This window comes from Vulpes lagopus, chromosome 16, assembly GCF_018345385.1.
Source record: "Vulpes lagopus strain Blue_001 chromosome 16, ASM1834538v1, whole genome shotgun sequence".
Lineage (NCBI taxonomy): Eukaryota > Metazoa > Chordata > Mammalia > Carnivora > Canidae > Vulpes > Vulpes lagopus.
The window spans coordinates 45,778,958-45,802,570 of NC_054839.1; the positions used below are offsets into that span (position 1 = coordinate 45,778,958).

Genomic DNA, 23,613 nt, shown 5'->3' on the forward strand with positions numbered 1-23,613 from the left:
AACCAGAGTAGGTCCTTGACATTCAGTAGAAGACATCCTTAGACCTTCCAAAAATTTGTTGCTGCCTCTAATCTTAAATAGGCTTCATTTAATGCACTTTAGATGCTAGCACTGGTAAGTTGATTATTTTTTTCAGAGTCAGCAGTTTTTGTTTTGTTTTACTTTTTTTCTTTTCTTTCTTTCTTTTCTTTTTTTTATTAATAACTGAAAAAGAGTAATTCTATCCAAGCAGGAAGCAATTCTGTCTGCATTTCTAGAAACTCAGTAGTGGTAAGCTGGCCTCATTCCAGCCTGAAAGTGAGCACTGTGTGTTCTTATGTTACCAAAGTCAGAATACTGCCTATGATGGAGCTTGGGAAGTTAGACTAGAGGGTACTAGTCAAAACTATGAAATCAGAGAATGCTCATATTTTGCTCTCCACACGTAGTAGTTTAGAGCTGGAGGGCTTCACAGAGAAGGTAGGTAGTATCATCTGGAGGAAATTGGTATGAGTTCTTTGAGTGGTTGGAAGAGCTACAGGATTCTGGTTCCAGAGATGCCAGCATTGGTTAAGGACATCCTGGTGGGTGGGAAATGAAGGGAAAAGGCATTTACTCAGTCCTCAGGTTTTTAAGGACAGAGCCAGCCCTTTGGTACTTGGTAATCATTGACTGATTGACTTTTTGAATTGGATCTAAGTGGTACTTTATAAGCTTCTGACAATTCCCTGCAATGATTATTAAAGGATATTGTGGTCCTTGGCCCCATGCCTGCTCTCTCTTTCTTTGTTTCCAGTTATGAGAAAGCCCAGGGCATCACAAAAGTGATCGTTTCCTGGCTGGTTTAGCTGTCTACTTTTAAACATTTTCCTGTCACCAATGAGAGGGAGAAGTCTCTCTAAAAAGTGTATCCTGGGGCCCTTGGCCCTTTTGCCTGTGCTTCTCCCTTTGTACCTGTGTTCCTTAGATAGCGGTTTAAAGCAAATGTGGTATTTCAACACAGTGTAACAGCTTCTTTATATAAATGGTATCTCAAGATAGGAAAATTATAAACAAGATTTCATACTCCTCACAGCATTTAGGTCTAAGCTTGTTATAGATTTAGCTTTGATTCTTATATCTAGTGTTAATTTTGAGTTAAGCCATAGTTCATAGGTCTGTTATTGGGATTAAGGTCCTTTATTGTGTTCAGTAGTAATTCTAATCAAGCAATTTCTCACTGTTTAGAAGGATCCTCTGGGATGCATGGAAGATAAATTGTATCATTTTATTGCTTCTATTTATCCTCTGTTATTTGATACTTATCTTCCATAGATTGTAAGTGGGCCCTAAGAGATGTATATATCCTTAAATCAAAACATGAAGTCATTAACATGACTCCTTATCTTCTAATTGGATGTGACATCCTAGAATTGCAAATGAACTTTATCCTTATCCAGCATCATCCCATTCCTATAATGTGTTTACAACTGCTTTGTCTTTCTGATGTGAAAATATCATTCTGATTAGAATATCTATGCTCCTTATGGCAGTTTCTACATGGTATCTGCCCAAATCATCTTTCAACTTGTGCCCATTTTATGACTCTACTGTTACTCTTTAGGTCTGCACTCTGTTATGTGGTTGCCACATGTGGCTGTTGAGCGCTTTTGAAATGTGGCTTGTCTGAATTGAGGTGTGTTGTAAATATAGACACTGGATTTTTGCATACTTAGGAAGAAAAAAGGGTACAATAGCTCATCAGTAAATGTTTTATATTGCTTATGTTGAAGCGATCATATTTTAGATATATTGGATTAATTTTATTCAAATTTTACCTTTTGCTTGAGAACTACATTGCATCTGTGGTTCTCATTCTCTTTCTGTGGGATATTTACTTGGGGTAATATGTCCCTTACCAACCTTTAGGAAGTTATTTATATTTGGTTGAACTATATTTATATAGTTCTTGATGTGACTACTTCTATGAATTTCTATTTTGTAAAATATTTCATAGGATGTTATATATTCCTTATATTTTCTGGCTTTTATTAAGTGTAAATATGTGTTATCCTCTAAACTTTTTAAATAATTATATTTCCTCTTTGGTGCTATTTTTTCCAATAAACTGCTGACATTTAACCTCTTATTTCCAAAATGTTATAGTATGGCTTGGAAAGAATTATGAGTGAAGAGAGGAGTCTTTCGCTATTAGCCAAAGCCATCGATCCTGAGCACCCAAGTATGATGACAGATGTGGTGAAACTCCTCTCTGCGGTATGCATTGTAGGAGAGGAAAGCATGTAAGTCTTCTCATTTTTCTAATGACATTACTGTTAATAAATGAAGTATTACTTAAGCAGCTGATTTAGATTCATAATTGACTGAACAGAAATGTTTGAGTAACCATTATTTCTCAGTCAATATAGAAGTTATAGGCTAACAGGTTTCTATGAAAAACTGATTTCTTCATCATACTTACACTGTTCTGTATTCAAACCCTAAATAAAATTTCTCAATGAAGACTGAAAAATAAATTCAGATGGATTCTGTTTCTTACATATTTTTGTTTTTCAGATAGAGTTAATTCAAAATCGTGTATATTCCCTTATAAAAGCAAACATCGTACTACTAGCAAATCTATTCGTAAAGTAGATTTACAAGGGCTGTATGAAATAGTAGTACTTTACTGGTTAAGGGTACATAGTCTTTGACCGTAAAGTACATCCTGAAGTTTTAAACTTTAATGACATTATCCATATATGTTAGGGTTGGAACTAAAAGACAATTGCATACATTTAAAACATAATTATAAAGATAAACCTTTTTTTTTTTTTTTGAAAGGTTGGGATACTTACTACAGGAAGCATTTATTTTTTAAAAATTTATTTTATTGTTTTTACAGGAAGCATTTAAAAATTAAATGCTTAAAATGCTTTTTTAAAAGACTAAAGATAAGGGGACTTATTTTGATGAGCACTGGGTGTTACATGCAAGTGATGAATCACTAAGTTCTACTCCTGAAACTGATATTACGCTATATGTTAACTAACTAGAATTTAAATAAAAACTTGAAATGAACAAAAAATACCCCAAAAGGATAAAGATAGAAATGCTGAACAACAAGAACAAAGAAATAGCTCTCTCATAAAGGCTAGTCAGAGATCTGCAAGCAGAACCTCCCGCACACATTTGAAAATTGTCCTGGTGGTGACCGTGCCGGGGCAGGTGACTGTTGGGCTGCTCGAAGTGGACTCGCTGGAGAGTGCCCGGGTGCTACTGGACTCGCTCCCCACCTGCAGGCACAGCTGGGGACAACGCTATCCCCAGCGGCAGTCCCAGCCTGCAAAGCCAAGGTGCACAGCTTCAGCACGTTCCCTTTCCCACTTTCAAAGACCATATTAATTTTATTTGCAGAACCCTAAGGGTGTATTAAATATTTACACATAAGATGCTCTTTATACTCCCCCCTCCATCTTTCTCCTCCTCCTCCTCCTCCTGCGTCTACCCCTCCCATTTCTTGTTTCTTCTCTTTTCCTTCTCCCTCTTCCTTCCTTAATGTCTTTTTTCTTTTCCTTCTTCTCATCCCTCTCTTTTCTCTCCTCTTTCTTTACCCTCTCTTTTCCCCCCCTGCTCCTTCACCTTCCTCTCTTTCCACTTCCATATTTATTATTTCTTGACTTCATAATTGGTTATCAAAATGATGTTGATCATGTCTTTGGACCGCATGCCTGTGTCTACAAACTGAGCTTCTACAATATGTTGGATTATGATAACACACTGAAGGAGTAGCAAGTGTAGTTCTTGTGTATCTCTTATTTTTCATGTTTGACTATAAATCCTTACCACTGTATATTCTTGGCTACCAGACTTCATTTATACTCACAAAGAAGGAGAGTGTAGTGGTTAAGAAAGCAGAGACGGTGCTGTCCACACATTGTCTGATTTCAGATGCCTCCTCCATTTGGAGATGTGAGACCTCAGACAAATTGCTGAACTTATTTCTCATTTTTTCCTAATCTATAATAAGGGATAACAAATACCTACTTCATAGAACTATATACATTAAAAAAGAATTAATATTTGTAAATTGGTTTAAATAGTGCCTGATGTGTATGAAGCACTCTATAAATGTTTGATAAATAACCATCATAGGGTTATTAGGAATAAAGGAATAAAAAAAAAGCATGTAGTAGTACTTGATACATGCTATGTACTCAGTAAACTTTCAAAATGTTGCTGTCTGCCTAGGGGTAGGGACTCTGGAGTTCAGCAGATCAAGCAGTTGTATTAAGGCTTTTGGATTATTTGCTGTTTGCAATCTAATTATTTTCAAAATTTTTGATAGCCTCGAAGAAGTTTTAGAAGCTTTAACATCAGCTGGAGAAGAAAGAAAAATTGACAGATTTTCATCCATTGTGGAAGGTCTCCGGCACGATTCAGTTCAACTGCAAGTAAGTTTCATGTATAATCCTCTGTATTGTTTTGTAACATTCAAAGATGAAGCCCTGCATCTCCTCTAGTATTTGGTAAAATTTCAAATAATGCGGAGAATTCAAATGGATAATATATCATAATGTATTTTCAGTTATAACTTGGCATGCACCTATTATTATTTCCTTAGGTTACTTTCCTAGAAGCCGACTTACTAGAGATCTCTGTAAAATATATAATTATAGTCCATGAATTGTTTATTCTTTGTTATCTCATTAGTTAATGATTACAAATTTTAAGATGTTTTGACAATTAAGTGAATTATGGCTTTTCACTGATTTATTAGTTTTTATGTTGGAAAAGTTGAGTTTACAGGAATAATAATGAGACCAAGGTACACTAAGATTTTCAAAGATATTTAAATATTTAAGCGCTCCTAGAAAGCCACTTTTAGACTTCACCATTATAGTGTTCAAGCTGCATAACTAATATTCATTTAATTTCTCCTTTTTTTAAAGAAGAGCTTTTTATTCTGAAATTGTTACAATTATTGCTAATAACCTGAATATCTTTAAGAAAATAATTGATATCTGACCCCTCACCTCCAAATATTTTTAATATTTAATTGATGTGACCCGACTGTTGGGATTTTTAAAGATTCTCAGATGATTCTACTGTGCAGCAATATTTGAAAACCAAGATGTACTAATAGCTATAAAGTTAATCTATTTCACTCTTAATTAGTAAAAAGTTAGTTTTAAATTTTATTTTAAAGCTCTGTGTAGCTTGGCCTTTGTATTGTTTCTTGTTGTGGTAGGAATAGAAAAACCAAATCTTCATGTTAAAAAAAGAAAGATGGTTTTTGTTGAACAATCAGAAAATCTTAGGGATGGTCAAATTAATAAATTTACTGTGGCATTTCCGATAATGGTGTTTGTGATGGTGACCTTTCAGATGACACTGTGAATGGCTAGTGAGGAACCCTTTAGTGATTTGTTCCCTGCCAGGAGGTGGGCCTGGAAATTCGAGTATATGGTCCCTGTTGTGTAGGTCTCCTTCCTGGAGCTTCTGGAAGAAAGCCCCTCCTGACTTATCTGGGCTTGTCAGAAAGCCTGGGAGAGGGGTCTGGGATATGTTGTCCACCTTTGATGTGGACTCTGCTCCTTCAGTATTTTGATGTGTGCTCTAAAGTCTTTTATACACCATTGCTTTCATTTTTCTTCTCCTCCTTTCTCATCTGGCCCCAGAGCTCCTATTTACCACAAGCCTTAATGAATAGTAAATTGAGATTTGTAGAGAAAAGCTGAACACTTAGTTTATCTGAATTTTCCTTTAGTACTTAGGTTACCTTTTATTCATATAATATTTGTACAAATGGTAACAAGTTATCAGATTAATTTTGGTCATTTGTGTAGCGTATTAGAGATCATGTTCAATTCTTAAAATCTCACTTAGGAAATGTAAGAGTCACATGTAAACTTTATCCCTTAAGCACTTTTTATGCTAATGTATACTTTTTATATACACACACTTTTCTAATAACACACATGTCCCAAGAGTGGGAGGAGGAGGGTGGTATCTTATGGTGCAAGGAGGAGACTTGTGAGTCAGACAGCTTGAATTTAAACCCCAGCCCTTAGCATCCTGGCTCTGTGACTCTGGGTCATGTCCCAATCACTTCTATGCTTCAGTTTTCTCACTTGTAAGAGAAGGATAATATTGATCACTATCTCATTGTTGATGTGGGGATTACATAGATTAGCGTATTTAAAATGTTTAGTTTATTTCACATTAATGTTGAGTAAGTGTTAGCCTTAGAAAGTAATTTTGTTAAACTAAAAACAAAGTCGGTGGAGAATGGAGATTGAAGAGGATCTTCCTTCTTCAGAAACATTAGCTATGTTGATGTTAAAGTTGTTATATTACTACAACTCAGCATTATACTATGAACATATCCTGAGGTGAACGAAATGCAGGTTCACACACAGACCATATGCATACTTTTATAGCAGCTTTGTCATAGGCTCAAATTGGAAACAGTCCAGATGTTCTTTAACAGGTGATTGGTTCAACTGTGGTACACTCATTCTACAGAATACTCAGTAATGAAAAAGAATGAACTATGGATTCATACAACAACTTACATGAATCTCCAGGGAATTACCTTGATTGAAAAATGCCAATCATGAAGGGTTACATACTGGATGATTCCATTTATTTAGTGTCCTTGAATGAACCAAATTTTAGAGATGGAGTGCAGTTTAGTGGTTGCCAAAGGTTTGGGATGGGGTCAAGGAAAGTATTGGATGTGGCCATAAATAAATGGCATCAGAGAATTGTGTAACAGTTGTGTTTTTTTAAAAAAATCTTGGTGGCTGGGGATCCCTGGGTGGCGCAGTGGTTTGGTGCTTGCCTTTGGCCCAGGGCGCGATCCTGGAGACCCGGGATCGAATCCCACATCGGGCTCCTGGTGCATGGAGCCTGCTTCTCCCTCTGCCTGTGTCTCTGCCTGCCTCTCTCTCTCTCTCTCTCTCTGTGACTATAATAAATAAAAATTAAAAAAAAAAAATCTTGGTGAAACAGGGGTCCCAATTTGTTGATAGCAGTATTATGGGTACTTAACATTTTAAAGCTCTGAGGAAAGGGGTAAAGAATGTCTTGTTAAGAACTAAGCCATGTTTCATCTAAGTAAATAACATGAATGACTCACTAATTGAAAGGTGATAATTACAACCTTAAAATTCTTGGTTACTTGCATATTAACTTGTTTTGGCTTTCAAACATTGAGGTAAACCTTTAGAATTATAACTGATTGCCATATGAACCTGAAGGCAAACTGCATGTATCAAAAACATTTTTGGGTGTGTTTAGTCATTTCTTTTATGGGTGATTACTCTCAATTTTCCATAGGGAAAATAGATTGGTATAGTTAAAATAAATTTATATTTAGCTAGTAAATATAAGAATTTCTGAACTCAAATGGTCAGTTAAAAATTGGGAATGTATTTATAGAATACATTACGATTTGAAGAAATTAAAATATATTTAAACATTTGGTATGATTTTTGAAATGATTCCTTTTTAAAAACACCTTTATTGAGATAAGATTCACGTATCATAAGTTACCCATGTAAAGTGGACAGTTCAGTATTTTTGTATAATCAGAATTGTATGCAACTTTCACTATAATCAAGAACATTCTCATAACCCCTAAAAGAATCCCCTCATCCCCCTCCAGCTCCTTCACCATCACCCTGCAATACCCTCATTCCTTCTAGCTCTAGGCAACTGCTAATCTACTGTGTCTATAGATTTTCGATATTCTGGATTTTTGATAAAACTCATACAACATGTGGTCTTTTCTGACTTTTGCTCTCACTTAATATTTTCAGTGTTCATTCATGTTGAGGTATTTATCACAACTTCATTTTTTCCCCTCCAAATAATTATACTATTTTATGCATATTCAACATTTTATTTATAATTTGTCATTTGGTGGACATGTGAGTTGTTTCTACTTTTTGACTTTTATAGATTATGCTACCTGTAAATATTGGTGGAGATGATTTCTTTTTTTAATGACTGCTTGTTTGCCATATTTAGTGTTAAGGGAAAAACGGTGAGGGCATCGCTAGCCAGGAACATCTCCCTTGGATAGTTGTTGAAGTCATCTGTTTGACTCAATTCTTGAAAAATTTTTTTTTTCCAAGACATAGGTGGCTGATTATATTTGCTCTTATGAAACTAATTGCCTTAGTTTTAAGTAATTATATTTTTTTTAATGGTTAGTTATTTTTTGAAACACTAAAATTGTTGAAGCTGAGTGCTTTCTAAGGCCAATGTGGTATCATTGATCACTTAAACTAAAATCAGGGGCAAATATCTTACCTCTTTTTCTGATTGGGTGGCTCCCATCATATGGATAAATGCAAACAGATATATATAAATAGTTATTTTTTTTCTCTAGGACCACTTGTAGCCTTAGTTTGGAGAGCTCTTCATGGTTATCTGATGGTGTAGTGCTAGTGTTTGCTTAGATGCTTGAATGTCTTCTATGGTGACCTCTGATGTGAAAGTCTGAATTTGGAGAGACAAACAAATTAACATCTCACTTTTTCATAACATAGATAGTCTTGATGGTCTACATGGTGCTTCTGGATGGAAAGTATTATTTGCAGTTATTTGGGGTCCCCAATTGGGACCTTTATCAAATGGGTGGCTGCTGGGTAATCATGCTTTCAATGTGGCTTCCCAGCTGGCTGATGAACTTTAGGATTCTCAGTTCAGGATAAAATTGAGTCCAATCCTTGCTTTTGGAGGGTCTGAAGATAAGGTGGAGATGCCAGGTTGTGCAACTTCTGAGTTTAGAAGACTCTAATCTTTTATAATGGATTGTAATAGTGCCTGCTTTTAACTCCAGAGAGCTATTATCATAATTATACTGGACATGAAGCATGCCTATCCATTTACTATTCAAACATCATTCAAAAGATCATCCAGAAGATGGACCACCAGTGCCTCTACTTGCAATGGGTGCAGAAATGTAAGAGACTCAGGGTGAATTGTCATGCAGTGGGGAACAGACCACTGAACCTTCTCCTGTTAGCCTCTTGACTTCTCCTTCAGTCTGATCCTCTTGGTATTTTTCCTATACATTCATGGTACCTTGTTGTAGATTGAATAGAATGAAACCTTCATTAATTTTGGTTCATGTGATCCTACAAAGTCTTTTCCTACCTTAGTTATAACTAAAGGGACATCGGGCAAGGGTGGTAGATGATACCCTTAACAGGATTCCATGGACAGGAATGATTGATAAGTCTTTCTAGGATTCTCATGGTAGATCTTGCTCTACCCCAGAAGATGTTTTTCAAAGAGGCAAAAGGCAGAAATATAATCCAAGTTTTGATATCTTTAGAACTGTTATTAGAGGAAAATCAAATTTCAGACCTATTCAGACACCTGGCATGCACATGGTCTTAAAAAATATCTCATTGTTGCATATTAAAGTGCATGAGGTGCTCGCATTAGAGAACAGGAGGAAAAGGTGAAAGTGTCCTGTCGAATATGAAGTTTCATTTATAATACTTATGAATCAGATAACTTGGAAGTGATATTCTTGCTGAAATTTGCTTTGTAGAACAAGGATGTGTTAATCTGGGTCTTTTGAGAAGCAAGATATTTAATATGCATGGGACTAGGGAAAGGCCTCTTAGAGGACCAGGAGAGAGGGCTGGAGGAGGTGGGGAGAAGTCTAACTCACTGCAGATCTGATGCCAGGTGGAGGAGAGAAAGAAAGGTGAGTTGAGGGATGTATCTTTGGCTGCTGTATAGTTCCAAGAGAACTTGGCAGGATCGTTGGGGAATCTTCAAGCTAAAGCCCCTGTGTCCCATTTTAGTATTCTTGGTGTGTTCAGACATTGGCTGGGAGAAGCCCGTGGGAGCATGGCCTCGGCTCACCTGTTGTGATGGATTTCACAGGGTAGCAGCTGGGGCTGGACTGTTGGTCATTTATACTCCCTGCAGTCAAGAGATTGAGAATTGCATTCCCCTGGCTGCTGCAAACACAGTTTTTCTTAAAAACAACAACCACCAAAAAAACCCAAAAATCAAAAACCTCTTTAATTTCTGGATTTCATTGAGCTCAATAACAGGATGGATATTTGCAAAATTGGGTCACATTTTGTTATGTCTCAGTAAGTAGGAAAAATTACCTTTGAGTTATAGTCACTGTATTTTGAAATTTGTTACTAATAATTGAGAAATATGACATTGAAATAAATCATGTTAAAATGACTCTTTAGCTACAGTCAAGTTTATTTGCTTCTGTTTCTTTTTGTTTTTTCTATCCCCCTTAAAAAACGTAGAATATTCCCAGGTTTAATTTTACTGGAGCCCAAATAAAGATATTGAATGAATAAATGAATGAATATAATATATACTATAATGAATAGTCATATTCATTAATTTACTCCTTTTTTTTTTGTTTCAAATATCTCCACCACTACCCCCAAATTACTAAACAAAGTTATTTTCAATTTCAAATAACTTGTTCTCACATTTAATGAAGAACAGAATGAAGAATAGGGATAGTAGAATGTTTTTATATTTAGGACTGTGTTGGAGCCTTCCAGAAGAATATGGAATAAATTTGTTTGAATTCCTCTGTTTTGACTACTTCTATTGAAGTTTACATCAGTAGGATTAATGTATCAATATAAATCGAAATGTTACATGTATTAAAATGGACTGGTAAATATGCCATTAAGCTAAGATGTTAAACACAGTGAAGAATAATCTAATGTGAAGTCCTGTCATAGGGAACATACATCTAAGTATAAATTAGTGGTAAAAATTTTTGTCTAGAATATACTGCCAATTTTCCGAGTTTGCATAATAAATTTCTTCACTTATGCTACAGTAGATCGTAAGAAAGATAAACTTGCCTCATGCTTCAAAGGTAACTGTACAGTTTCATAATTAAGCAGTCAATTAGTTAATTATTCAGTGACTGCTGTGAAGTGAGCTATACAAGAGCTATAAAGAAGTACACTCCTGCCCTTAAGAAGCATATACTTGGGAATCTAAAGCTAGCTTAGTTTTAGAAGTAAAATACAATAGTAGGAATTCCAGCAAAATGCATAGGGGGACACAGAAGAAATTAATGCTGTCTCAGTGGGGGTATGTGTGAATAAATATTTAAAAATCCGTTTGTTTTTTGAGTGGTCTGTTTCATATAAATTATAGCCTCTTAAATCCTACAATTTATTTCTCTGTATTTGTATGGAAATGATACAGTTACCTCAAGCTCTGATTTGTTCTCTTACTGTGTATCATTTATAGAATACTCAGTTGGAAGTCTAAATAAAATAATCTAGAACTTTACATCTGCTGATCTACTAAAGTAGATAGTAGTAAACTATTCCTGTGTTTGTCTACATCTCGTTTGATTAGTTTTTATTCTGAATTAACGCGTGTGCTTTTAAAATTCTTTGGGGTTTCTTTGCACTAGAGGCAAACTATTTCTCTGTAAGCACCATGTACTCATTTTAACTTGATAAATATGAAATTTGATTGTGCAAAGAGAAACTGATGATTTCTGCTATGAGGTGGGGAAGATGAATAACAGTCTAAGCTGTATCTTCCAGGCCCAGATAATAATTATTCACAGATTCTGATAGAATTTTTATGTAAGTACTTGACTGGTACTTGTTTATAATGTGAATTTAGATTTTAAAGCTGATATATTTTGAGTGTTGTATAGCCATCATTTTACTTGTAAAGACCTCTACTTGTATTCAGGACGAACATGTTAACCAAAGTATGAGCTTTCTAAAGAATATACTTGCTTTGGCTGTCAGATACCTTCTCGGTTCCTTCAGCACAATCATGGACACAAAGCATTTGCTCTGGTGGCCTTTGAAAAAATTGGATGGGCTTAATGTTTGAGCCTCAGGCATCACACCTGTTAGAGTACCTTGAATTTTGTGCTTCAGGTTGTTTGTCTGAAAGGGTCACAGGTTTTTGGTCAAAATTTAAAGATTCTTAATGTGTTTATTTTTTCTCATATTTTCACTGAGCATGGTGATAGTGAGCAGTAAGTTAAATTGTGTATGAGAGGAAATTTAGGTGATGGGTATTCACAGATGAAGAAACGTGACCATTTTCAAGGGCAGAAAACTACTTTGCTGATGAAGTGATGTAGATGGTGGCATGTTCCTTTCTTTGTCTTGCTGATTAACCTCTTTCTAGGTCTAATGATTTTTCCTTGATCATTTGCCTTGTTCCTCAGATTGCCTTTGACCAGCTCTGTCCCTCATATTGAATATCTCTTATGAGACTTCTGTTTACGGTTTATTTACTTGGCCCCCTGTTGTGCATCTGTGCCTTCTAGTTTCCTGCGTTGCTGACATTTGTTCCACTCTTTGTAATTACGCTTCCTGCTGCTCCTTTTCCTGGACTTCGTCTGTGGGCTTTGCTGGTCCCATCCCTTGCGGTGAACCTTTTGTTTGCTGCTGCTCTTGAGGCAATATCCCTTCAGCTATATCCTAAGCCTGAGTTGGTCACACACACACACAGCCCTCCAGCTACAGGTTAGGCTAAAAATACTTTTTCTCACGCAAGCCACCTCCTTGATAATTGAGACAAGAGTAACAAAATGAGCTTGCAATATCTGTTAGAATTGAGCCCATGATTTAACACCTAAAGAGAAACACCTTACTTGCTGAAACCAAAGGTTAATAAACTGAAGTATTAAGATGTGTTGGGAGGAAGGAGGAGAATATTCTAGTGCCAATTTTAATGATCTTGGTTGCATGTGGTATATATGAGAAAGTAAATGTTTTCCTACTTGAGACAGCAGCTCTGTCCCTTTATAGGAACTGTTCTTGTCAAGTCATCAATTTGCCAAATGCACCTGTAACTTAATAGTCATCTTAGTTGACCTATTAGAGCCCCTGACTCAATTGGTCACTCTCACTGTCAAAACACTTTCCTCCCATAATCCCTGGGCATTACAATCTTTCTTCTTCTATATCACTACATATTCTACATCAAAAGGCAAATATAAAGCCTTTTTGCTTTATTTCCCCAGCCTTTAAAGCAAAACCTGCAATTGAAATACCCTATTGGTCTTTTCTCTCTGCTACTCCCAAGTGGTTCCATGTAGACCCTGATTTTTGCTTGCAGTTGCTGTGGTAACCTCTTTCTTGAACCTGGCTCTCCTAGAGCCAGTTACCTTCTCCACTTTTTTTTTTTTTTTTTTTAATGCTAATCGCTAATAGATATTTCTAACTTAACATTTCTAAAACCCACGTCCCCTGATAGGTCTTCTCAAACCTCTTTCTCCATCTGAATCAATGATAATCCCATCCTTCGAAATGCCCAGGCCACAAACCTTGGGGTCAGTCTTGACTCTTTATCTCTCCTAGTGATTTCTGTCTTTTTCCATAGTTGTATCCCTAGCACTGAGAAGTGCTTAGTGGGTACCAATAAATAGTCTTGGAGAGAGTGAAATGGTTGAGCATGTAAACAAAGGGTGAATTCTGTATTTTGATGTTCAGAGATAGAAGCTTTAGTTAAATTAAGATGTTTCTAGCAGAGCAGAAGCTCTTTGTTTTCTTATCCTCCTCTGTTCCATAGGGAAGTTCATTTTGTCATGCTATTGAAACAATATGTTAAGTGCAAAGTAATGAAGATTATGTATGCTTCATTTTTGGAACATCAAACAGCATGGCGAATATCACAATACCATTACTTCCATGAGCTTCTTTTAATATCCTGAGCTGACATGGGCTAAGTACCCAGTAACTATTTTTTTTTTAATGAATGAATGATTTCCTAATGTATATTTATTTAATTTATTTTTATTTTTTTAGAGTGTGTGGGGGAGGGGCGGAGGGATGGGGAGAATTTTTTTTTTAAAGATTTTATTTATTTATTTGAGAGAGAGAGAGAGAGAGAGTGTGTGTGTGTGTGTACATGAACAGAGGGAGGGGGGCTGAAAGAGAAGCAGACTCCCTACTAAGCAGGAAGCCTGATGTGGGGCTTGATCCCAGGACTCTGGGATCATGACTTGAGCCAAAGGCAGATGCTTAACTGACTGAGCCACCCAGGCACCTGGGGAGAGAGGATCTTAAACAGGCTTCATGCTCAGCTAGGAGCCTGATGCAGGGCTCTATCTCATGACCAGAGATAGTCAAGAGTCAGACACTTAACGTACTGAACCACTCAGGTGCCTCTCCTAATGTACATTTCAGTCTCAGAATTTTAAAAGTGGAGATTTATCCTATTCTCTAAAACCTGTTTTTCTCCTTGAATTTTATAACTCTGTTAATGGTACTACCTGCTATCTAGTTGACTCCTAGGTGAGGAGTCTCTCGTGAATTCTTCTGAGTCAACCCCATGTCCACTCAACCCTTAAATTCTCTCAGTTTTTCTTACATTTCAAATGTTCAAGCTCTCCTTCATCAGTGCTCACTAGTTGATTCTATAGTAGTTTCTTAACTGATACTGTTACCTCTACTCTTCCCTCTCCTTTACATAGAATTCCTTGTGGTTTCCCTTATTTCCAGTTGAACCTGAATTTTCTGACTGTGCCTCACCTAGCCTGTCGTCTTGTCCAGGCTCATTTCTCATGACTTCTTGTACTGCTCTCTCCAATTCCACCCTCACTAACTACTCAGGAAATCTGAATTCCTTGTAATTAAGTGGAAGGTCCCATGGCTTCTATAACATGTTCATTCTTTAGTTGCTTAGAACATCTCAGCTTGATCCTTCACTTCATCAGGCTGCTTTCTTACTGATCCTTAAGAGCCTGTGCTGTTATCCATCTGTTTTTGTCTTTAGTTTCTCCATATTCCTTATATGTGGAACATATTCCTTCTATGATTGTATCTGTCTTCATGAGGGTAGGCAATATATCCTGTTTACCTTTATAGTTCCCAAGCCTTTCCCACTCACTGTCTGTAGGAATTGATTTTGATGACATAGATGCTATATTGGCACCTGTTTCTGCTGGTATGCTATATTGGTGTGAAATGTGTGATAAAATGGATCTATGTATGTCTGTGTACATGTTGAAAACCTAGAGCTCTTTGATCTTTACCTTGATTATAGAATTATTTTTCTGTAAGGAAGCACTGCATTTTGCTATGTACTTGCACATATTCATAGACATGTTTACATGACCTTGATTAAGAGCAGTTATAGGTTATGATAATAGCAAATTACCATTAGAATTGGGAAGGGATTTTAGATAATTAACTTAAATTCATTATTTCAGCTTTTATAGGAAATTGCCTTTTAGGATGTTTCCTGGAAAGAATTTGGATTATCCTTTTCCCTTCTTTCTCTTCCATTTCAGGCTGCTATTGTTCTGCACATATTTACATTTAGGTCATATTTTCTGCTAATTTTTATGCTGCTTATTTTTGCTGCTTTGAGTTGTCTATAATTCACATCTTTTCCAGAAACCTAGAGACTAATACTAATTTAATTGCTCTAAATGTAGAGAAACATTATTTAAATGTCCTTTGAAATCATTTAAGATTATATACTGTTGCTGAAAAACTATTTTTGTGGGTACCAGGTACCTGGCAAGGAGGTGGATAGAAAGCATTTTAAACTTTGTGACGTGAGACAGTTATAGCTGAGTGAAGTGTACTGGAAAGGTAGCCTCAGTTTTAAGTTTATTCTTTCTTTCTATTTTAAATGTTTCCCTTTTCCCTATTTATCTTCTGGCACATTTCCTTCCTCCAGTTTAAATAGTCTTAAGTTTTGACAGTAGAGGCATGCTGGTCAGATTTTAGTATTTAGACATCAAATACAATAATTACGATATATTTCAACCAGCAGGACCTGAGACCCCTGTCAGTGTCTTAATCCAAAAAAGGCTTTTTAAATTCATATAAACCTTGCCTTAAGGGATGGAGAAAGGACAATTTAGGGAACAGCATGAGGTTAAACATATTGATCAGTAAGCCAGTCATTCTTGTTAGACTCTGGTAGAATGTAGAGTTAGAAAAATAGCATCGTCATCAACAACAAAGAATGCTTTGCTTCTCTAGAGACCATCTCTTTTGCTTTCAATCTCTTTTGTTTCGATTACAGGGATTTTAGAGAATGAAAGATTTCATCCAGTAATTTAAAAAAAAAATGTAGACCCACTTTGAAATTTGGAGAGTTAAATAAGTGGAAAATACAGAGATTTTTACATTTTTATCATTTAAGGTATATAGTAAAGGATGTAATTAGCTATGTAATTTCTCTATGCCTTTGGAATAAACATGACATATATTTTGAATTCTTGCCAAAGTTTAAGAACGACTGCCTGGTTAATTTTACTAATTAAGTGTGCAGAGCTGGTAAGATAGTTTTTGTTATAACAGCCCCATTAACCAAATTCAGGACACTTGCTGACCTTGAAGTGTTTAGAACTTTGGGTTTCTCTTGATGAATGGCAAGTTATTTTACCACTCTATTTTAGGTAAGTATTACATATCCAATAGAGATAATTTCTCAACTAGGATGTTCAGTTTTGTGTTGTATGTGCGTGGAATGATATTTTTGTACAAGAAATTAAGTTTGGGCTAGAGTGAAATTTTTTATGAAATGGTACGGGGCCTAATGTTTCTCTCTCCTATTCCATGAGAACCCCCAAACAGATGAAAAATTAAAAAACAAAACTCCACTGAAATAATATTTCTTGTTTAATATGTAATTGACTAAATAATTTATACAAATCCTATTGTTTTAATAGATTCTTCTGTGAAGGAAGATATTTGATAATTCTTAGAATGAAACCTTGATATTTCAGTTCTGACTCTTTAATGTTGGAATCCGAGCCTAAGTCTCACTGCGCAATCTATTGTAGGTAGCGTGTATGCAGCTCATCAATGCCCTTGTTACATCTCCTGATGATTTGGACTTCAGGCTTCACATCAGAAATGAATTTATGCGTTGTGGATTGAAAGAGATCTTGCCAGTAAGTGCCCTGCAGTCTCCTTATTAATATTTAAATTAGAGGAGTACTTGAATAGGGGGAAATTTAGATAAATTACCTTCAAGAATAATTTATCTGTGGGGGAAAAAAGGCTTGAGTATAAAAATTTGTGAAATATAGATAAGATGTGAGTATTATTTAACACTTTAAGTGTTTGAATGCTATAAATCCAGTCAAATGGTTGATTTATTGTTTATGTTTTTCATTAACTTTTTTGCATTATTAAAAAGAAAACCGTTAATTGTCATTTCTGTTTAATGCCTGTAGGATTTAAAATGTATGAAGAATGATAGCCTGGATATCCAACTTAAAGTCTTTGATGAGCATAAGGAAGAAGATTTGCTTGAGTTCTCCCATCGCCTTGAAGATATTAGAGCTGAACTTGAATATCCTTTTGTTCTGAATTTAGTGAAATACGGAAAATTGTTGCTAAACCCCAACCAACCTTCCAAAATATTAAACTTCTGAAGCCATTTCTGTATAAACAACATAAAGTCAAACCTTTATGAATCAGATTGATTCTATATAAACTTTTCTTATTAGTTTAATGTGTGTTTTTCTGAGTAGATGCATATGTAAATAGACGTTACTGCCTACAGATGGATTCTATTAGGCCTCTCATGTATGTGTACTATCTGTTTTTCCTTCTCATGTTTGGCACCTCCCCTCTCCTAATACTTTCCAACATTAAAATGAGTAAGGTACCCTTATCCTGCTGGTTGGCTTCTGCCCTATGCCTTGGGTGCACACTCACGTGGACCTTTTTTTAACTCTGTGGGTCTGCAGATCTCTGTGCTTTTCCAGAAGTCCACCAGGTTCTCTTCCTCCCCTGGGGCTTATTTGTCCATGGTGGATAGTGCCTGGCAGCAGCTCTCTTGATAAGGGCACTCTGAAAACCTAATATAGTATTCACAACCAGCTGCCTGTTACCCTTGCCACCAGCAACAGCTTGGCTTGAGAGAGGGGAGTGGTTGGAGTTGATCATGGAGGAGAAGCCAGGGAGTCAGGTCAAATTGTCATTTGCAAAATGTTTTCCTGTACTCTGAATCCTAGATACCTGTGTTTTATTTGACATTGACTATACATGTTACATATTCTAGGCTAAGGCACATAATAATCTTTTGAAGTCTTATAGAGAGTAGTTTCTATGCCACGTGACTGCAGTTGTTTGGTGTAGAGGATAAATAAATCCATATATTCCTTAATCAGTTTACTGAAGCATATGATATATACAACATGGTGTGGAACTCAGTTAAGGAAACTAAAGCAGAGGGATATTTCATTTCTATTCTTCAGCACCTTTTGCTGATTCGAAATGATTATAGTATAAGGTAAGAGGAATTATTTTATAAGGTAAGAAGAAGTTATGTGCTTATGTTTTCTTTCGCTAATAAAATTTCTATTAATTATGAAAATCACCTGATGTTTGATTTGGGCAAACGGATAAGTTTCAGATTTTTATTTCTGTCTTAATATTGACTCATGGAATGTGGCATTTCTTCTGGGCATATATTTAGACAGGTGATGGTAAAATGATATTACCGTTATTTTTAAAGCTCCAGTGGATTCTTGGTAACAAGTTTTCATCTAATAAAAATGTGAACTAGCAACAAATTACTAATTTATCATATGATGGATAATATTTTCTGGTTAGTCTTTAGGTAGTAGGAATGATGTTGATAAGTTTCTTTTTAAAAGTTACATGAAGGGTACTAAACCTTGCTTTTATTAGTGTTTAAGTAGCTAGAAAGTGCCTTGATAATACAGTTACATTTAATGTTGCTAATGTATCAGAAAAGCTAGACAAATGACATTTCAAGTTGGATTATATCCTAGCCATCTTGAGCTTAACAGATTGTTTATCCTGTCTGTACCTTATCTATCAGTAGCTGTGTAAGGATATTAGCATCTAAGTTGCTGGGTGGTTATGAAGATGGAATATAGTAGCATGGATAAAACTCCTAGCCAAATAACTGGCACATGGTGTACCCTCAGTAAATGCTCTCTATATCCTCTTTCCACTTTGTTACTGTTTTATGAGGGAACTGAGATCCTTGAATATAAAACCATTTTTGTTGCCTTTAGTTTTGCTGAAATTTCATTCTCAAATACTTTGGGTAGTATATCATTTCTAGTTTCATGCAGAAAAATTTGCTAGACGTGTCTCATTCACTCTGGGTGACATCAGAGGGTGTAGTTCAGGCTTTTGACATACCTAACAAGTGAATAGAATAATAGTTTAAAAAAAAAAAAGTTAAAACTTGGGTTCTTTGGGATGAGTACAGATCATTTGTCTTATCTCTTTCTCTTGTAAATACTAATATAAAATACTAGTACATAGACAAAAGTATTAATAAAATACTAATACATTGATTAAAATACAAATATTAATACATTGATTAAATAATACTTTTAAATATCAGAGGTACCTCGCTGATTATGCTACTATATTTTTTCCCAAATGTTCTTAAAAATAAAATCGAAGCTTCCACTTACTCTAAAGTAACCCTTTCCTTTTCTTGATCCCTGTATGGTTGGTTCTGTCAACCTCTGTTTGATGCTGCTGGAGTTTTCAAGAATTCAAGAATATTGTTTGCTTTCAAAGTTTTCAGTCAGGGGGGTTATATCTTACTTTTGATCCCTTCATTTTACCCTAATCCCTTAATCTGTGCTCCAAGAGGGCATGCGGTTGTGTCTACCTTTAAAACAGATTGAAAAGCTCAACTCTCCTAGGACATGCTCAGGCAATCTTCTCACTTCAATGGAATTAAGAGTCTCAGAGAAAAATTAAACTTGTAGCATCACCAAAGTGACATTACTGAGGCATAGACAGTTATTTTGGTCATTTTTCAAGTACCACATTTTTAATTTGATTCTTATCTATGCTGGATTCTTCTTTGACTCTGTAAGCCCCAGGACCTTTGTCTTTGTTCCAAAAATGGTCCCTGTGAAGTTATCGTTCCTCCTATGACTACTGTAATCAAGACAATTCCATGTTTTTCCCCCATATGCCCAAATTCTCATAGGTATTTATTGTTGTTGTGATTTATTCTTATAGAGCATATATTTTTATTACAAGATTGAGTCAGATTATAGTCATTTACATAATTTGTCATATAGTTATTTAAAATTATTTAACTTTTTATATACAGTAACATTCACACTGAGAGATGTGCAGTTCTATGAATATTGTTCTTTTGGTTTTAGCTTCATTTTTTTGGTTTTTATTATCTTAAGATGGACCTAGATTTTTCCCTTAAATCTTTAATTATCTGAACATTTTTTGTTTAATGAACATTCTAAATAAATATTGATATTCTTAGAAGTTTTTATAAGTGACATTATTTTAGAATGCAAGGTATTCCCATTTAAAAGAATTAGTGGATACGAAAATTAGAAATTTAGCTTACTTTCTCATTTGGAACAAAAGGAAATTTTACTGAAATGGAACTTGATTGAGAATGTACATGAAAGGTAGCCCCTGCCCCCAAGAAAAATGAAGTGCAGAAAGATAATTGGAGGGTGGAGTAGAAGATCAAATTCAATTCTGTAACTCCATGGCTTACATATGCAAAATATTATGCTAGTTGAATGTACATGGGAGATAATTCTGATATCTGGTAAAAATACTAAAGAGAAAGTGAAGATGATTTTTAAATTTCTCCAACAAAAATGAGATATCAGTGAACTAATGACAATTTATGTTCATCCCTTAATTAGGTTATCCACCTATTTCTCTGACATATTTACTGACTTACAATATTGCTCATGGAGATTCTTTTCTAGATATATATTTCTGGAATCCAGAAGTACATTATTTATTTATTTATTTTGCTAGTGTTGCCTTGAAAGAGTTTTTGCGTGAAATTTCAGTTACTTTGTAAATGAACTTATCAGTGAGAACTGTGGAGGTGAGAAAATATTTACTGAGATTATGATTTAAAGAAAAAGCACACTAAATAGCCTATGTTATTAATTCAAAGTCTTTGTATTAAAACAACACTAGGGTAACATTCAGTAAGAGTAAAAAATAATGGAATATATCATCTCAGTTTTCAAATGTGATAGATATAAACGTGTATGCAATTTATGTACCTTAACTATAAATGGGGTTATTATGGCAAAATATTAGGAAATGGGATACTATTTTTTTTTTTGAAAAAAGTTTAGAACATTGAGGAAAGCATTGGTAATACCATCTTGCTTTGGTATGTACCCAAGATCAGTGTCTTAAACATTTTTAGTTTCTCACAATCAATGACCATTTGCATTTGCTGTCTTTGCTAATGTGAAGTTGTTGTGAATTTTATTCAGTACAATGGGTCATTTATTAGGTGTGAGGTAAGTAGATCAAGGGCAAGTGAGACACAGTTTCTAGGGAGAAGAAAAGCTCAAGTGACTAGATATGCTACATGATAAAAATGTGTAGAGGAAAAGTGGGTCAAAAGTCTTTGAGGGAAGAAATGAGTCTTAGTATTGGCTTGGGATGAAAGGCTGACCTCATTGAGATAGCACCCACCCTTTGTCACTTTAGTTTGATTTTGTCATTAAATCTGTTGAATATTTCTTTTAAATTTGTTGACTTAAGTTTTAAGGGATGTTCTTTTGCTTATTACAAACATCGGTGGACTAAAAGCTATAGTGAAAACATCCCTGTATGGAAATTTTAGTTAAACTTTAATTTTTGGACAAAAAAACTGTCATACTAAGTTTTTTCAGTTGTCTTTTGAGTAATAAATATTTATTTGGAATTGTATATAATTTACAGTATCAGTTTTTTTTTTTTTAATTTTATTTATTTATGATAGTCACAGAGAGAGAGAGAGGCAGAGACACAGGCAGAGGGAGAAGCAGGCTCCATGCACCGGGAGCCCGATGTGGGATTCGATCCCGGCTCTCCAGGATCGCGCCCTGGGCCAAAGGCAGGCGCCAAACCGCTGCGCCACCCAGGGATCCCTACAGTATCAGTTTTTAATTGAACTCCACAAGCTTTCTAAAAATAGTTTATGTAGAATTTTAAGAACCTTCCAAAGAATTTTCTTGAAAAAAAGAAATCTATATTTTGGCTTGTGTTAATGAAATGAATTAATGGTAGCTATTTTAGTATGGTAGAGTGGTAGGTTGATCTCTGTTGAGGACTGCTTTTAAGCACATATCACTTCATCTTAATTTTTTTTTTTTTAATGCTTTGTAAATAAGTCAAGGTTCTGATTTTTGTAAAACAAATTATCATTACGGCACTATATTGGCTAAAATAGTATAAAAATTTAATGTCTTAAGACCACTGGAAGGAAAGTGATGACTGTTGTATTTACTCTCACTCCTGTGTTAGATCTGACCTATCAATTGTTGGAACTATACAAAGGTGTAAATTGTTGAACTTGAAGCTTACCAAAGTACTTGATTTTGATGTTAAGTTACACTAATAAGTTGGGTATACATTTATTCTTTTTCTTGGTTTTAGGCAACAGTACTTCAAATTAATTGATGAGTGTGTATCTCAGATTGTATTGCATAGAGATGGGATGGATCCAGACTTCACATATCGGAAAAGACTGGATTTAGATTTAAGTCAGTTTGTTGGTGAGTATTTCTCTAATATTTAAATGGAAGCATTTTATTATTCCCTACTTTGTAGCATTGGTTCTCATGTTGTGACCTGTAGAGTCCTGAGGGCCCTTGATACCCTTTCAGGGCATCCAAAGAGTCAGAACTATTTTCATAACCATACTAAGACCTTATTTGCCTTTTCCGTTGTGTTGGTACTTGTGCTAGTGATGTAAACGTTTGTGGGTCAAACTGCTAGCACTTGGTTAGAAATCAAGGCAGTGACACCAAACCGTGTTAGTAGCTGTTGTATTCCTCACACCGAGTAAAACAAAACATTGAAACTGCTGTGTTTTATTTGAGTGTCCTTGATAAAGAACTGAAAAACACTATTTTATTAAAAGTCTAACCCTTGAGTACACGTTATTTTAGTATCCCCTATGACAAAACAAATTATACATGTTTAGCACTTCTGCCTACCAAAGTACAAGGAGCAAATACCTGTGTGTTTGCTTGTACTATAAGCTGAATTGGTTGTTTTTGTTTTCGTTTTGTTTACTTTTAAGGGATGATCATCATAAAAGCTGTGGCTACTCAGGTGTGACTGTTTGACACACACTTTCTTAAAAAATGAAATAGGTCTGTAATGTCAAGGAAAACAACTGATAGAATTTGTTACCAATGATCAAATTCAAGCTTTCAAGTAAAATTTGAGTTTTGGAAAACTTACATCTGCTATTGTTAGCTTGACAGCTTCCCATTACTCAAATTTTTTTCTGATGAGATCATTGGTGATTATTTTGATATTGTATAATGAGATGTCAGCATTTGGAAAATATGCATGACTCTGTAAACCACTCTTTTCCAAATTCCAATGCCTGATATAAATTCTGCATGGGTAAAGAATTCATGGATTTTAAAGTAACAGAGAAGAAAATATTCATTGATATGTGATCCTACATAGAAACTAATGTGTAAGGAATATGTATATGTCAAATTTTGGTGTAACATGAAAAAATATCCATTATTTGAGTGAGGTGTTTTTTTTTTTCTTCATAGGGTATTTGAGTCCAGGAAGATGTATGGAATATATAGAATGAGAAAGGAGCTAGATAAAATTAGTGGCACTGACAAAGAAAGTGCATATTTCTCTCCACAGGGGAGAAGCAATT

General features: G+C 35.2%; 1 protein-coding gene across 2 annotated transcripts in view; it reads left to right on the forward strand.

The window, feature by feature from the left end:
* DIAPH3 (diaphanous related formin 3) overlaps window positions 1-23,613 on the forward strand; it is a 496,533-nt gene that overhangs the window by 148,714 nt on the left and 324,206 nt on the right. For both annotated transcript variants that reach the window (XM_041731170.1, XM_041731169.1), the window contains 6 exons: window positions 2,125-2,261; window positions 4,307-4,412; window positions 16,766-16,876; window positions 17,162-17,280; window positions 18,109-18,225; window positions 22,359-22,477. In XM_041731170.1, the coding sequence (XP_041587104.1) occupies window positions 2,125-2,261; window positions 4,307-4,412; window positions 16,766-16,876; window positions 17,162-17,280; window positions 18,109-18,225; window positions 22,359-22,477 (709 nt within the window). The remainder of the gene's footprint in view (window positions 1-2,124; window positions 2,262-4,306; window positions 4,413-16,765; window positions 16,877-17,161; window positions 17,281-18,108; window positions 18,226-22,358; window positions 22,478-23,613) is intronic.